At 37.9% G+C, this 16334-nt stretch overlaps 1 protein-coding gene across 9 annotated transcripts in view; it reads left to right on the forward strand.

Moving 5' to 3' along the window:
• Positions 1-16334, forward strand: part of CYLD (CYLD lysine 63 deubiquitinase) — a 68926-nt gene that overhangs the window by 19713 nt on the left and 32879 nt on the right. For 4 of the 9 annotated variants that reach the window (XM_043599182.1, XM_043599181.1, XM_043599184.1 and 1 more), the window contains exon 6: positions 15749-15757. The exons of the other annotated variants lie outside the window; for them this stretch is intronic. In XM_043599182.1, coding sequence (XP_043455117.1) covers positions 15749-15757 — 9 coding nt within the window. The remainder of the gene's footprint in view (positions 1-15748; positions 15758-16334) is intronic. 9 annotated transcript variants of the gene reach the window in all.

Consider the following 16334-nt stretch of genomic DNA (forward strand, 5'->3'; position numbering starts at 1 on the left):
TCACTTATGTGAGGGGGATGCGGTTTCATTCTTCTGCCTGTGGTTTTCCAGTTTCCCCACCACCACTTATTGAAGAGACTACTACCCTTTTGCCGTTGAGTATTCTTGGCTCTTGTCAAGTATTAGTTGACCATATATACATACGTTTATTTCTGGGCTCCCATTTTTATTCTCTTGGTCTTTGTGTTGATTTTTATGCTAGTACCATATTGTTTTGATTACTATAGCCTTGTAGTATAGTTTGCAATCAGGAAGTGTAATGCTTCTGCCTTTACTCTTTCTCAGGATTGCTTTGGCTATTCGGGGTCTTTTATGAAAGTGTTATTTTGTAATGAATTTTTCCATTTAATCTTTGTTTCTAAAGTTTTTAGCATAACATTATTCTTAAGATCTTGTATTTTCTGTTAAATCTCAGCAGCATCTGCAGAGGTGTCCTTGTTTTCATCCAAAAAAATTGTGTCTGTTTTCTTCTAACAGCTCTTTACTAGAGGTTTCTTGCTTTCATTTATTCAAAAAAACTTATCTTTTGGCTTTCTTAATCTTAGCTAGGTATTTGTTTTCTATTTTAGTAATTTCCGTTTTTTATTATTTTCTTTTTGGCTTTTTTTGGATTTATTGTTTTTCTTTCTAACTCTTTAAATGGTTAGTTTAATAATTTTTAGTTTTTCTAATGTGAAGCATCTAAGGGTATAAACTCTATGTACCTATTTACCTACATTCCACAAAATTTGTTATGTAGCGTCTTGTTATCATTAAATTTGAAACATTTTGTAATTTCCTTCATGATTTTATTTTTTTTTAATCCATTTGCTTTATGGTCCAAGAATATGATGGCCTCGTATGTGATCAGTTTACAGAGATATTCTGCGTATACTTGAAAAGAATACGTTCGCCCCAATTGTAGCTGCATGCATCGCATGTGTATTTTACATGTCCCTTAGATCAAGCTAATTTATTATGCTATACAAATTTTATATATCATTACTGAATTTTTAATTGCTGGATCTATCAGTTACTGAACAAGATACATTAAAAATTTCTAACACAATAATGGGTTTCTTAATTCTGTGTTTGCTTTAATTTTGAACTAATTACTTGCTGCATATAAGTTCAGAATTTTTGAGTACTTAGAGTTTGAAATTGTTGTATCTTCCAGGTGATTTGAACTATTTGTCATTATATAGTAGCTGTCTTCATTGCTAGTAATTCTTTTGTCTTAAATTCTGTTTTGTATGGTGTGGATAGATTGTGTTTGGTTAGTATTTTCCAGGTATTTCTCTTTTTCAGTCAGTTATATTTGAGGCATGCTCTTTTATAGCAGTATATGGTGGGAAATCTTTTTTTCTTCATCTAGTTTGGCGATTTGGGTACTTTAACTGAAGGGTTAATCTGTTAATAGTTATCATTACTAACAATTAGATTTATTTCTGTTGCCTCATGTGTTTTCTACTTGTCCTTCTTTTCTGCTTTACCCCCACTGTGCTATTGGATTGAGATGTTTTCCCTCCCTTTACTCATTTCATTTTCCTACTCTATCCCACCTGCTTGTTTTCAGATGGCATATAATTTGAAGAATCTATTCTGATGATCTTTGTCTTTTCATTGTTGTGTAACCTGGTAGCATTTAATGTCATAATTGTTATTATTTTTGAGTTTAGAACTATAATTTTATTATCTATTCTTTACTTGTCCCCTTTTTTCCTTCCTCTTATACTTTTTTCTACTTTTTTGAAGATTATTTGAAAAATTTTAAGAAGTATATGTTAATCTATTGACTTTCTAGCTGCGTTTCATGTTTATCCTGCTTGGAGTTCACTGAGCTTCTTGGATTTGTAAATTTGTGTCTTTTAACAAAGTAGGAAACATTCTGACCATTATTTCTTCAAGTGCTTTCTTTGTCCCTTTCAGTCTTTCCTCTCTCTGTGATGTCAGATAGATACATGTCAAGAGTTTTTGGTATTGTGCCTGAAGTCCTTGAGACTCTGTTAATTTTTTTTCCTCATACTTTTATGTATCTGTTCTTTAGATAATTCCGACTGTTCTGTCTTGAATTTTACTGATTTCCCCCTCTGTCATCCGCATCGTGTTTTTAGGGCTTAAATTCATTCATCCAACGAATTATTCTTTTCAGAAATTGCCTTTTTAAGGTTTTAGAAGTATTTTCAGACTTCCATCTTGTTCTTTTTTGTTTGTTTCTTTAAATAGTTTTTATTTCTCTGGTAAGATAATTGCTGTCTTCTCCTTCACTGTGAGCATATTTTCTCTTACCTCATTAAGGATAGTTCTAAGTCCTCTTTTAAAATTCTTTTCTGCCAATTCCAACATCAAAATAGTCTATGGCGTGGTGTGCATTGTGGGTTTTTCTTTTGAGAATGGGTCACAGTTTCCTTTTTCCCCCCTCTTTTCTCTTTTAGTATGTGGAGCAGTTTTGGATTATAACCTTGTATTGTTCCTTTCCACTGAATTTTGAGTCTCCTTCCTAATCTGCCTGTTGTTTTTTTTTTTTTTTTTCCTCCCTTCACTCTCCAGTGACTGCTGGCAAAAGTTGTTTTTTATATTTTTTCAGAGTTTAAATCTATTTTTTCAGGAAAAGCGGTCTGATATGAGCTTACTCCATCATAACAGCTGTATTTTTAATACGTATTTTGGAATGTGGAGAGCATTTATTCAAGAAAAAGGGGGATTTCTCTGGGCAGGCATGATGGATTTTTTTTTTTTTTAATTTTTTTTTTTTCAACGCTTATTTATTTTTGGGACAGAGAGAGACAGAGCATGAACGGGGGAGGGGCAGAGAGAGAGGGAGACACAGAATCGGAAACAGGCTCCAGGCTCTGAGCCATCAGCCCAGAGCCCGACGCGGGGCTCGAACTCCCGGACCGCGAGATCATGACCTGGCTGAAGTCGGACGCTTAACTGACTGCGCCACCCAGGCGCCCCCAGGCATGATGGATTTTATGATGAGATTTTATTTTATAGTTTTCGCCCCCCCCTTATTTTCAAGTTTTTATTTAAAGTCCATATATACAGTGTAAATGTGTAAATTCCATACAGAAGAACATTCGGTGTAATGTTAGTTTTAGGAGTAGAATTTAGTGATTCATCACTTAACATACAACACCCTGTGTTCATCACAAGTGCCCTCCCTAATCCCCATCACCATTTAAGTTTTTGATTGTTTGAAATACAGTATTGTTTTACTATTGAATTTCCAAGTTTAAAAAAGAAATTGTTTTTAAGCGTTAATACAAAACCGTTATAAGAAGGTCATTTCATTTCTAAGCCAGGTAGTTCCGAACCTTGGGTGATACTGAGCCCAGGGAACATTTTGTAATGTCTGGAGACATTTTTGATTATCACATCTGGGGTGGGAGTACTACTTGAATCTAGTGGGTAAAGACAGAGATACTGCTAAATAAACATCCTACAATGCAGAGAGCAGCCCCTGCAACAGAAAATGATCTGGTCCAAAATGGCAGTATTGCTGAGGTTGAGATATCCTGTCCTAAGCAAATTACGTGACTTACGCTACTTTTATAATGTTAACTTGCTGGATGGCTAAGGGGAATACCTTGTAAAATAAAACTTCTTTCATTATTAAGGTATTCTTACAGGGGTAGCTAGTTCTGTGCTAATGTTGTTTTTCCAGAATCACATGGATAAATGTAATTTAACTTGTCTTACCAAATCAGATATGTTTGTGGGTTTCCATAAAACAGACCCTTAACTGAGAGATGCTGTGGGGCGGGGTTTGAATGGGTGATGGGGATTAAGGAGGGTACTTGTGATAAACACTGTGTGTTCATTGCATGTAAGTGATGAATCACTCAATTATACTGTATGTTAACTAACTGGAATTGAAATAAAATGTTGAAACTGTGAAAAAAAAAAAAATCCAGAGGGTGCTTTTGAAAGCCCCAAGCCTTTTTGGTATAACCATCCTTTTTACCTATCTTCACTGAATTTCGAGTTTTGCATTTTACCAGTAAATGTAATTCATTATGTCAAGTAAGTTGGGAGACTAGGGAAATCGTTAGTTTAGTGTTAAAATTTAAGGAAAGAAAAGATATCTGAAATATAAAGTTGGCTTGTGTATAATTGATTTTGTTTTTCTTAGTCTGCAGTAGGATAAAGATTTTGAAATGCCTCCCCCCGCCACCCCCCCAGACTCTAGCTAGAGCTGTATTTCCTTCTGTATATTTTTTTCCATCTCTCAGTTAGGTTTGAAATGTAAATGATGTTGGGTTCTACAGTAGCACTTAAAAAGAAAATGAAAGGAAAAGCTACCATTTCTGTTTTTCCTGTGGTGGAATTATACATAACCTGACAAAGGCATTCTGTAACAGTATTTATCTTCAAAAACATTTACAATTCTATTTTATTCAAATAGTGATGTCGGATTAAAATAATAAAAATTAGTTACATGAATCTCTTGGGCATCACTTGTCAGGCACACTTTGATCTTCTAGATCAGTGGCTCTCACTGTCATTATTCCCGGCTCGCAGAGCAGTGACAAGAAAGGAAAATAATGCTTTTTCTTTTTCCTTTTAAAGCTTGATTTCATACACCGTGAACAGAAGATAATTAAGAACGATACCAGCTTTTTATAGTGTAACCCACAAATAGTACTTTTCGCCAACAAAATAAAGCTCACGAATAGATTTAAAAAGTAAAGTTGTCTAAATGAAAATTAGTTTCTTTGAATGGGTCTCCATCTCTATTTCATGTCATCATTAACACCCTTTCCTGGAGAGAGAAAATGAGTCCTGGTGTCTCCTTTAGTTCCTGAGGTTTTTTCTGGCCCAGTTGCCTTCATTTGTAGGACAAAATTAATACTCCCGGCATTTAAAACTGTTTTGAAGCAGTTTAACAGCTGGTGAGGTTAGGAAATAATTCATCTCTGTCAATTGCTTGTTACGGTGGTCTTCTGAAGAACACCTTTGACGAAAAGAGTCCTCGGTCTGCTTTTCAATTCCCTCCCCCCCTTCATTTCTGCTTTTCAAATGTTAAAAGCTCTAACATAGCTAATTTGACACGTTCACGTTCTTAAAGCTGTTGTGTTGGAGCATATCATTGAGTGCCACCCCTAAATTACACACTTCTGCTTTTTCTGGTCCAGCTTGTGTCTTCTTTTTTTAGTGTTGGAGGTTGGGAATGTAATGCTAATTTTGCCTTGTAGATTACGCCTTGCATGCACATTGGCACAGAATTTATAAGGGTCTCTGAGATCTTTCCCTCCCAACAGTGACCTCCGACTACCTGCTCTCCTTTTGCATCTTTCTTTTTTTAAAGTTTTTATTTAAATTCCAGTTAGCTAACACACAGTGTAATATTAGTTTCAGGTGTGCAATGTAGTGATTCAACACTTACAACCACACCCAGTGCTCATCACAACAAATGCTCTCTTTAATCCCCATCCCCTGTTTTCCCGATGCCCCCACCAACCTCCCCTCTGGTAACCATCAGTTTGTTCTCTGAAGTGAAGAGTCTGTTTCCTGGTTTGCCTCTTTCTTTTTTTTCTTCTTCCTTTTTGCTCTTTTTTTTTTTCTTAACTTCACCACAATCAAGATAGCATACCTATCACCTACAAAGGAGATGTCCTTTGTGATCACTTCCTCCCACTTCTGTCTGCCCTGTCCCCCCCAAAATCCAGGCAACCACTGATTGATCATCTTTGTGTCAGTATACATTTGTTCATTTTTGGGAATTTTATATATGTGGAGTAACTCAAGACGTGCTCTTTTTTTGTCTGCCTTATTTCAGTCAATATAATTCGTTTTTGACTCATTCATGTTTTTTTTAAATTGCTGAGAACTCCATTCTGTGGTAGGCTGTAATTATATATATTTTATAAGTATATTAACATTTAGTGTAAATAATTTATTACTTAATACGTATCAGTATATTATAACTATAAAACATAGTTTACATATATCATCGATTCTTGTTGATATTTAGTCTTTGACACGGAGCTTCTAAATCCCTTGGAATTTCCTAGGTGATGGGAGCGTCTTCTGTTCTAACGAGGTGACTCCTGGTGGGCTGCTGGCTGGGGACTGGTCCCTGGCAAGACCAAGCTTGAACTTCCACTTCCAAGCACCATCCTCTGGAAAGGGGGGAGGGGCTGGAAATGGAGTCGGTAATTCATCATGCCTACTTGATGGTCTCCGTAGAAACCCCTAAAGTACAAGGTTTGGAGAGCTTGCAGGTTGCTGAACGCATGGAGGTGCTGGGAGAGTTCTGTGCCTGGAGAGGCCGAGAAGGCTTTGTGCCTCTTCCTTATACCTTGCCCTGAGTATCTCTTCATCTGGTTGTTAATCTGTATAGTTTATTATATCCTTTAGAATAAAATGGTAAATCTGAGCGTTGCCCCTTAGTTCTGTGAGCCATTCTAGCAAATTATGGAACCCCAGGAGGGGGTTCCGGGGACGCTGACAACCTGGAACTTGTGACTGGTGTCAGACATGAGGGCATTCTTGTGAGACTGAGCCCTTAACTTGTAGGATTTCCTTCTAACTCCAGACAGTGTCAGAGTTGAATTGAATTGTAAGACACCCAGGTGGTGTGGGAAAACTCCCCACATATTGGGTGACCAGAAGTGTCAAAAGTGTTGTGTGAGAGTAAAGGAAAATACACCGTTTGTTTTCCCTGTAAACGTATGGATATTACCATTTTATTTAGCCATTCACTTGTTGATGGCCTCTGGGTTGTGTCTAGTTTTTGGCTCTTAGGAATAATGCTGCGATGAAAACTCGTGTGAGGTCTTTGTATGGTCACAGGCCTTGGTTTCTCTTGGGTAGATCCCTAGATGTGGCATGGCTGGCGATTGTTTACCTTGAAGCAAAAATGAACATGCTAGACCTGCCAAACGATCTTTCCAAAGTGGTTGTAGTATTTACATTCTGTGTAGCAGTGCGTGCAAATTCGAGTTCTTCCCCTTCCTTGCCAACACTGCGTGTGGTCAGTCGTACAGACTTTAGCTCTTCTGTTGGTGGTAGCTAATTCTGGTTTAACTCACATTTCCCTGTGGCACCTTTTCATGTGCTCATCTGTCATCTTGTGTTTCCTCCTTGGTGGAGTATCTGTGCACATCTTTTGCTAGATTAAAAAAACTTTTTTTATTATTGAATTTTGAGAATTCTTTATAAATTCTGATGATAAGCCCTGTAACAGATATATGATTTGAAACTATTTGAGATTATAAAGATTTGCATGCAGTTGTAAGAAAGAATACAGAGAGATCCTGCGTACCCTTTTCCCCAGTAGTAACATCTTGTAAAACTAGAGTACAGCGTCACGGCCAGGGTGTTGACAAGACACAGGACATTCCCATTGCCATAAGGATCCTTCCTGTTGTCCTTTTTTCACCATGGTCCTTCCCTCCTTAACCTCTGGCAGCCACTAATGTGTTTTCCATTTATGTAATTCTGTTATTTCAAGGATGTTATACAGATGGAATTGTACAGCGTGTAAGCTTTTGAAATTGGCTTTTTTTCTCATTCTCTGGAGACTCATCAGTGTGTGCATATCCCTGGTTTATTCTTTCCTAATGCTGAGTAATAGTCCATGTCATGGATGTACCACTGTTTGTTCTATCACTTACCCATCAAAGGACATCTGGTTTGTTTCCAGTTGTGGGCTATTATAAATAATGCTCTCATAAACACTTGTGTACAGTGAACAAGTAAACGTAAGTCTTCATTTCTCTAGCATAAATGTCCAGGTTTGCAATTGCCAGTTGTATGGTATTTGTATGTTTAGTTTTTTAAACAACTGCCGAACAGTTTTCCAGAGTGGTTGTACCATTTTATCTTACCACCTGCAATATATGAGTGGTCCGCTTTTTCCACATCTTCACCAGCGTTTGGTGTTGTCACTATTTTTTTTATTTTAGTAGTAATATCTCATTGTGTTTTTTTATTTTAAGTTTTATTTATTTTTGAGAGCGAGAGCAAGTGTGCTAGTGGAGGACGGGCAGAGCGAGGGACAGAGACAATCCTAAGCAGGCTCCGTGTTCTTAGCGCAGAACCCGACGGGCTGGAGCCCACAAACCCTGAGGTCATGACCCGAGCTGAAATCAAGAGTCAGCCGCTTAACCAGCTGAGCCACCCAGGCACCCCTCAGTGTGGTTTTAATTTGATTTTCCCTGATGGCTCACGATGTTGAACATCTTTCATGTACCTGTGGCCATCTGTCTTCTTTATTGAAATGTCTCTTCATCTCTTTTGCCCATATTTTATTTGGATTCTTGCTTTTTTACGGTTGAGTTTGGGGATTCTTTATATATTCTAGATACTAGTCCTTTGTTGGATGTGTGGTTTGTGAATATTTTATCTCAGTGTGTGGCTTGTCTTTTCCTCCTTTTAACAGGGTCTTTCACAAAACAAAGGATTTTGATTTTTATTAAGTCAAAGATACAATTTTTTTTTTAATGGAACATGATTTTGGTATTAGGTCTAGCAATTTTTTTTTGCCTAGCTTTAGATAGTGAAGATTTCCTCCTAAGTTTTTAAAAATCAAAATATAATTCACACGGCAGAATATTCACTCCTTTTAAAATGTACAATTCAGTAACATTAAGAACGTTCACAGTGTTGTGCAACCATCACTGCTGTCTAGTTCCAGAACTTTTTTATCACCCCAAACGGAAACTCTACGTTCATTAAGCAGTCACTCACTCCCCTCAGTCCCTAGCAAACACAGATCTGCTCTCTGTTTCTGTGATTGCCCTGTGGACATATGGACCATTCACTATAGGGACGTTTCATATAAATGAACTAAAAAACATGGCCTTTTTTTGTCTGGCTTCTTTCACTTAAGCATAATCTTTTTAAGGTTCACCCATGTTGTAGAATAAATCAGTACTTCAGTCCTTCTCATGGGAAACAATATTCTATTATATAGATATAGTACACAGTTGACCCTTGATCAATATTATGGGTTTGCACTGTGTGCATCAGTGGATTTTTTTATAGTACAGTAGTGTAAATGTATTTTCTCTTCCTTATGATTTTCTTTAAAAATTTTTTTTTTAACGTTTATTTATTTTTGAGACAGAGACAGAGCATGAACAGGGGAGAGGCAGAGAGAGAGGGAGACACAGAATCTGAAACAGGCTCCAGGCTCTGAGCTGTCAGCACAGAGCCCAACACGGGGCTCGAACTCACGGACCGTGAGATCATGACCTGAGCCGAAGTCGGACGCTTAACCGACCAAGCCACCCAGGCGCCCCCTTATGATTTTCTTAATAACTGTTTCCCTTCTCTAGCTTGCTTTATTGTATTGTAAGTATGTAATACATATACAAAATATGTGTTATGTTGTTAACATTGACTACCTTATGCGTAAGGCTTCTGGTCAACAGTAGGCTATTGATAGTTAAGTTTTTGGGGAGTCAAAAGTTATCTGCAGATTTTCAGCTGCATGGGAGTCAGTGCCTCAAACCCTCCTGATGTTCAAAGGTCAACTGTATTTTCTTTACCAGTTCATCATCAGTGGTGGCCGTTTGTATTTCCAGTTTTTGATATTTATGAAAAGGATGCTATGAACATTTGTGTATAAGTTTTTGTGTGGACCTACTTTCAGTTATCTTGGGCATGTGCCTAGAAATGGAATTTCTGGGTCAAATGGTAACTGTATATTTAATCATTTCTAGAACTCCAGGTTGTTTTCTAAAGTGGCTACATATTTTACATACCTACCTACAGTGTATGAGAATTCTGATTTCTTCACATCCTTGTTCTTTCTTTTTAAAGTTTTACAGTTTTTCATTTACATTTGAGTCCTTGATTCGTTTTGAGTTAATTTTTTATGAGGTGTAAGACTTAGAGCTGGTTTTGGGTTTTTTTTTTTTTTTTTTCCGTTTTAATGTCAAATTGTCCCACCACCATTTGTTGAAAAGACCTCTTTCTTCCATTGAATTGCTTTTGTACCTTTGTCAAAGATCAGTTGGGTATATTTGTATGGGACTATTTTTTGATCATTTTTTTCTTTTGAGAACTTTTTTAGATCTGCTGGTGACAAATGATCTTTGTTTCTCCTCATCTGGAATGTCTTGCCTTCCCCATCACTCCTGGAGGATATTTTCACTGGTTATAAGATTCTGGGTCAAGAATTCTTTTCTCTCAGCACCTGGAAAATATTGTGCTACTTCTTTTGGGCCTCCCTGGTTTCTGATGAGAAATCTGCTCTCATTTGAATTGCTCTTTTTTCCCCTATAGGTTTTGTTGTTCTCTGGCTGCTTTCAGGAATTTCTCTTTGACTTTAGCTTTCTAAACTTTAATTATGATGTGTCTTGGCATAGAATTTCTTTGGGTTCATCTGTTTGGTGTTTGCTCAGCTTCTTGAATTGGTAAATTTGTGGTCTCTTGCTGCATTTCGTCAGTTTCAGCCTTTCCTTCTTTGAGTACGTTTTCAGCCCTAGCCCCGTCTTTCTCCTCTCCTTTAAGACTCTGATGAAATAAATGTTAGATCTTTTGTGAAGTCCCACAGGTCCCTGGGTCTCTGTTCTTTTTCTTTTGTTCTTTTGTGTGTTTTTTTTTTTTTTTGATTCAATTTTCCCTGTGTTGTTCATACTGGATAATTTGTATTATTCTGTCTTTAAGTTCACCCATGACTTCCTGTGTTTCCTCCATTTTGCTATTGAGCCCATCCACTGAGCTTTTTATTTTCGTTGTTATTTCATTTTCACTCCTTTATATCTTCCGTTTCTTTGCTGAGACTTTCTGTTTCTTTGATGAGGTTTCTGTCCTGTCGTTTTGTTCCAAGTATGTTTATAATTGCTTATTGAAGCATTTTTATCAGGGTTGTTTAAAATCTTTGTCAGATAATTCTAACCTCTCTGCCATCTCGGTGTGGGCATTTATTGACTGTCTTTAAACATTCTTAGGAACTTCCTGGTTCTTGGTATAATGAGTGATTTTTGTTTGAAACCTGGACAGTTGGGTATTAGGTTTTGAGACTCTAGATGTTACTAGATCTAGAGCCAGCTTTTAGCCAGCTTTCTTCGACCCTGCTATGGCCGGGGAAGAGGAGGGGAGATGCCACCTAATCATTGCCAGGTGGAGATAGAAGTCTTCTTCCCTCGGCCTCCTCATTCCTGCTGGGGAGCGGTGGATGTTGTGGCTCTTCGCATGGTCTCCAGTGACACTGTGATGAATGTGGCCTTATTGCTGGTGGGTTACAGTGAAAGTCCTGACTCTCCACTAGACCTCTTCTGATACCAACCACCCCAGCAGGTAAGGCAGAGATGGAAGTCTGGGCTCTCCATGTGGTCTCCACTGACACCATGGAGGTGGGAGAACTTGTCATCAGGTGGTGGCTCCCGACTTGGCTTTCTCTGATATCACACAACTGGGGCATTGGAGCACTTTGTAACGGCCTCACATGAGTGGAAGTCTGGGCTCCCCGCTTGGTCTTTTTGGAGTGGGTAGGGCCAATGTTTTTTTCCTGTGGTGTTCGGCTGGTGTTGAGTGATTACTGTCTAACATTTTTCGGTCTCACTAGGTTTCCTCTTTTCTCATCCTTTGACGAGAGAGCGCTGACTTGTTGGGGCTTTCTTTGGTCTGCGCCCATTAATGGCTCCAGATTGCTGGCTTCCTCAGCGCTAAGTCTGGGATACATAAGGCAAGAAGAAAACCCAGGGAATTCGCCGCTGTGTTGTTCTTTACGTCCAGAACTCCTTAGCTGGTCTGCCTTCTCCTCTCCACCTTGTTAGAATCTTCTCATTTTGTATGTTATGTCCTGAGTTTTTAGTTGTACTTATCGTGAGGCATAGGAAAGGTATGTCTACTCATTTTCCCAGGAGTGGAAGTTGCCTCTGTTATTGTAAGTTAACAGCAGATCTGGGGCATCATTTCCTATTAGTACGTGTATTGCATACTTAATCTTTTGTTTAAATTATGCATTGTATTTCATTTTATGAATGTGCCATGATTTTTTTACCAGTCCCCTGCTGATGGACGTTTCGGTTCTTTTTAATCTTTTGCTCTTACAAGCAGTGCTTTAGTGAATAACTCCATGTATATGCATCGGTTTGCATGTGTTCCAGCGTAGCTAAAAGATAACTTCCTGTCTTATCATCTGGATCTTCTTAGACAAGATAGAAGAGTCAGTGTCTCCTAAAGTAAATCAGGAGAATTTCATTTTAGACAGATATCCTTGTGAAAAAGTCACTCCTTGTACGATGTGTGCTTAGAGCTACTTTCCCACAGTTGACACACTGATTCTAGTTCTGAGCTGGTGATGGACACAGGACAGAGGCAGTTCCTTTTCCTTACAGCAACCCTCAGATATTCAAAGCTGAGTGTCTCTGGGACCTTCATCTTCTGTGCTCCAGCCTAAAAACTTTGTGTCATTTTAGCCATTTGGCTGTGGTATGATACTCTGAGTGAGACGTGGTTTGTTGAAGATGGTTTTTTTTTTTTTTTTTTCTTAACACTTGAGCATCTAAAGGGAAATGGAATACTGTAATCCATTATGTGGGCTAATGGTTGCTATCGACAAACTGACAAAAAAAAAACATTGGGGGAAAGCCCTGTTACCGTCTGAGTTGTATTCCCAGCGACCCCTGTAATGCCTTCCTTGCATTACAGGTGGATGAGTGCATTTATAAATCAGTGAATTAACGAATACTGAGCTTACTCTTGAATGAAACCCCCAATTTTCTTTCATGCACCCTTCTACTTCTAATTCTATGTTTGTATGGTTGATTTGGAGGACAGCAGCAGGACCTTGCTTTTGTCCCTGTTACACTTGATGTCGTCAGTACCCTTCAGTCTTCTAACATTTTCAGATCGTTCTGGATACTAAGTGTGTCTTTGCATGTATTGTTTCTCCCTCAACACCACGCCATCTGTACTTATCTGAGTATTTATTTTATTTTTATTTTTATTTTTATTTATTTATTTTTAAAATTTTTTTTTCAACGTTTATTTCTGGGACAGAGAGAGACAGAGCATGAACGGGGGAGGGGCAGAGAGAGAGGGAGACACAGAATCGGAAACAGGCTCCAGGCTCTGAGCCATCAGCCCAGAGCCTGACGCGGGGCTCGAACTCACGGACCGCGAGATCGTGACCTGGCTGAAGTCAGACGCTTAACCGACTGCGCCACCCAGGCGCCCCTCATCTGAGTATTTAAATGGGATATATGGTGCTCACATTCATATAAAATATTCATAAGATATTTTTTTGAAAAGGTAACTTCCTGGAGGTAGAGTTGCTGGGTCAAAGGGTAAGTGTATTTTATATTCTGATAGATAATGCTATATGGGCTTCCACAAAGATTGTCTGCGTGAATCACCTTAAGTGTCGTCTATGTAGACAGCACTCCTGCTCGTACGAGAGAGAGCCCAAAAGAAGGTTAATTTGAAGCACTAGACCTGCGTATGCAACTCTGAGGTCATCTGATGGGACCTTCCAGTTTTGTGTTCAAAAAATGTTCATGTAAAATGATCTAAAATAGGAGGAAAACACTTATTTGGATCAGTAATCCTGCCTCATAGAGGTCTTTGTGTAGTTGCTATGTATATAGTATTTTCGGTATCTGGTTTTATAATACCTCATTTTACCCAGGTAAACTTATATTTTCTCTAGTAGCTTTCTCCGTGGATATTAAACTCTCATTTGGGTCTGAATTATGCTCTTGTGGCTGATGATGTTAAGCAGCACATCAGTTAAGGGATTTCTCTCAATTTAATGGGTCATTCAAATTCACAGGCATCTCTCCTGCTTTGATTGTTACTGTTAACTAGTTTATTGTTATGATTTTCAACCCACCATTCTTGAAGGGATTTTTTTTGTATTTCTGATTAAATTAACAAGAGTGATGGATGAACTGCTACTTTTATAATTTTTTCCTGAATCATAATTGACAGAGAATACTACATTAGTTTCAGTTATATGAGATAGTGATTCAGTATTTTTATACAGGACAAAAAAATGAATGCCATGATAGGTCTAGTCACCATCTGTCACCATACAAAGTTATTGCAATATTACTGACTGTATTCCCTATGCTATACCTTACATCTCTGTGATTTTTTTTTTTTTACTACAAAGAAGTTTGTACCCCTTGATCTAACCTTTCAGCCATTTGCCTGACCACCTCCCCCTGCCCGCAGCAACTGCCAGTTGTCTCTAGGATTCTGTTTCTGTTTGCTTTTATTTGTTTTCGTTTTTTTAGATTCTACACATAAGTGAAATCAGACAGCATTTGTCTTTGTCTGACTGATTTAACTTAGCGTAATACCCTCCAGGTCCATCGATGTTGTGTGTGTGTGGCAAGATCCCATTCTTTTTTATGGCCGAGTAATATTCACGTGTGTGTATCACATCTTCTTTATCCATTCGTCTGTTGGTGGACACTTAGGTTGCTTCCATATCTTGGCTACTGTAGGGATACACATGTACTTTTATCATTTTGGATGTCGTCCTGCTGTGTGCAGGTAATGGATACTCTTCGTCTGGTTTCTTTTACTCAACACAACGTCCATGTTGTGTATATCAGTAGTTTATTCTTTTTTTCTTTTTCTTTTTTTTTTTTTTATTGCTGTGCAGTATTGTATAGTACGAACAGGTCACAACTTATTGAGCTACTTTGCTGTAGAATGGATTGTCTCAGCTTTTGGTTATTCTGAATAAGGATGCTAGGCACATTTTTGTGCATGCCATTTGGTGAACATATCATGCTGTCTCTTTTAATAGCAAGCAGAATTGTTTTAATCTCACAAAACTGTCTGCCGAATTTATTCCTTATCTTGCTTACTTTCCCATACTTACCTTTCCCTGAGGTGGTAATCTCTTAAACTCCATTTGAGGCAGAAGGCTTTGGTTTGGGATCATGAGCATAGTAGTGGCAAGGAAACGATATTTGGTATGTCACTGCTGGAGGGCAGGTTAGATGTGGCATTCGACCCCTCATCTGCATAGAATTCGGTAGGAATATCTGTTCCTCAAATCGGTATTTGACCTTCTCTCAGACAAAGTAAGTCTAAGTCTGTCTCCTAAGGTAAATCAGGAGATTTCATTTTAGGCAGATGTCACTGTGATACGGCGGAAGATAACCACTGTTTCCAACTCCAGTGCTTGTCGTATTCCCGGTCTTTGAAGCCCTCCCCTAATCACCAGCAGGAGGGTCCCAGTCCCCAGTGACTCGTCCATGTGGCCTGTTACTGCCAGGCTGCCTCACTTAAGACCGTTTGCTGCCTTTGTTAGAATTACCACTAGCTGTATCATGCATGTAGGGTACAGTATGCACGTGCATATCTTTTGAACACAGACTTATGTGTAGTAATTACAGTTAATAGTGGGAATTCGTTTTCTTTAGTCAATTTATATGCTGTAATTTGGGAACTGTTGCTAGTGACTAAGAAATTTTACCTTCCATGGTAGCTTTCATCTGTGATATTTGGAGATATTTGAATGGCTAATCATCAAAGTATTAGTAAATAGCTTTTACTATATCACCTGGTTGAAACCATGGTTATTTAGTATAATTTTTAAATTAAAATAATTTTTCACTTGATCATATTCTGAGACCCTTAAGATATAGATTAACACTGCAATCTCCACCCCTCCACCGTGATTTATATATATTACCAAACATGATTTATATGTAATTCATTCAGTATTATTTCCTTTTTCTAACAAAATGGCCTTTTCCTTGTGTTTAAAATGTAAAAAATTATCCTATTTTTTTCTTTCTGTTCTCAAAAATCCACTGTGGGTGCTATCGCTTTTGCTGATACACAGCTTTATCAGGTATGACTCCTAAGTGTCATGTTGGACTCTACAGATATGTTGTTGAAATTTCCAGGGGAAAAACTGCAGATTGACTTTTCTACGTTCGGTTGATCAGTATTTGTGAATATCTCATGAAAATTACTGGCCTTTAAGGTTTAGAGTCGGCTACGTATCAGAAACAACTTTGCCAAATTTATCACACCTAATATTCCAAAAAGGAGTTTCAAGTGTTTTCTTCAAAAATATTATTGATATTTTTCTCTGGCTTTCTTCATCATTAATCTGTGTAGGCTTCTTTGCGTTTTTCTTGTTTATAGTTGTATATGTTTGTATACTTGTCAGTGTTATTCTTAACATACATGATTTTTACAACTAATACATATTTCTAACCAGATTTTTTCCAAACTGTGTTCCATGAAATACATTAATCTGAGATGCTAAGTAGACTGGGACAAAAAATATTATAAGATAGTTTATTCCATCCCTCTTTGAAAGATTCACAGTACACATCAACATATTAAAGGTTCTGGTGTTATGCGGTAAAGAAACGTGCTTCCCTTTGTTTATCTCAGCATCTTCTAGAAATACTTGAGCA

This window comes from Prionailurus bengalensis, chromosome E2 (genome assembly GCF_016509475.1).
Source record: "Prionailurus bengalensis isolate Pbe53 chromosome E2, Fcat_Pben_1.1_paternal_pri, whole genome shotgun sequence".
Classification (NCBI taxonomy): domain Eukaryota; kingdom Metazoa; phylum Chordata; class Mammalia; order Carnivora; family Felidae; genus Prionailurus; species Prionailurus bengalensis.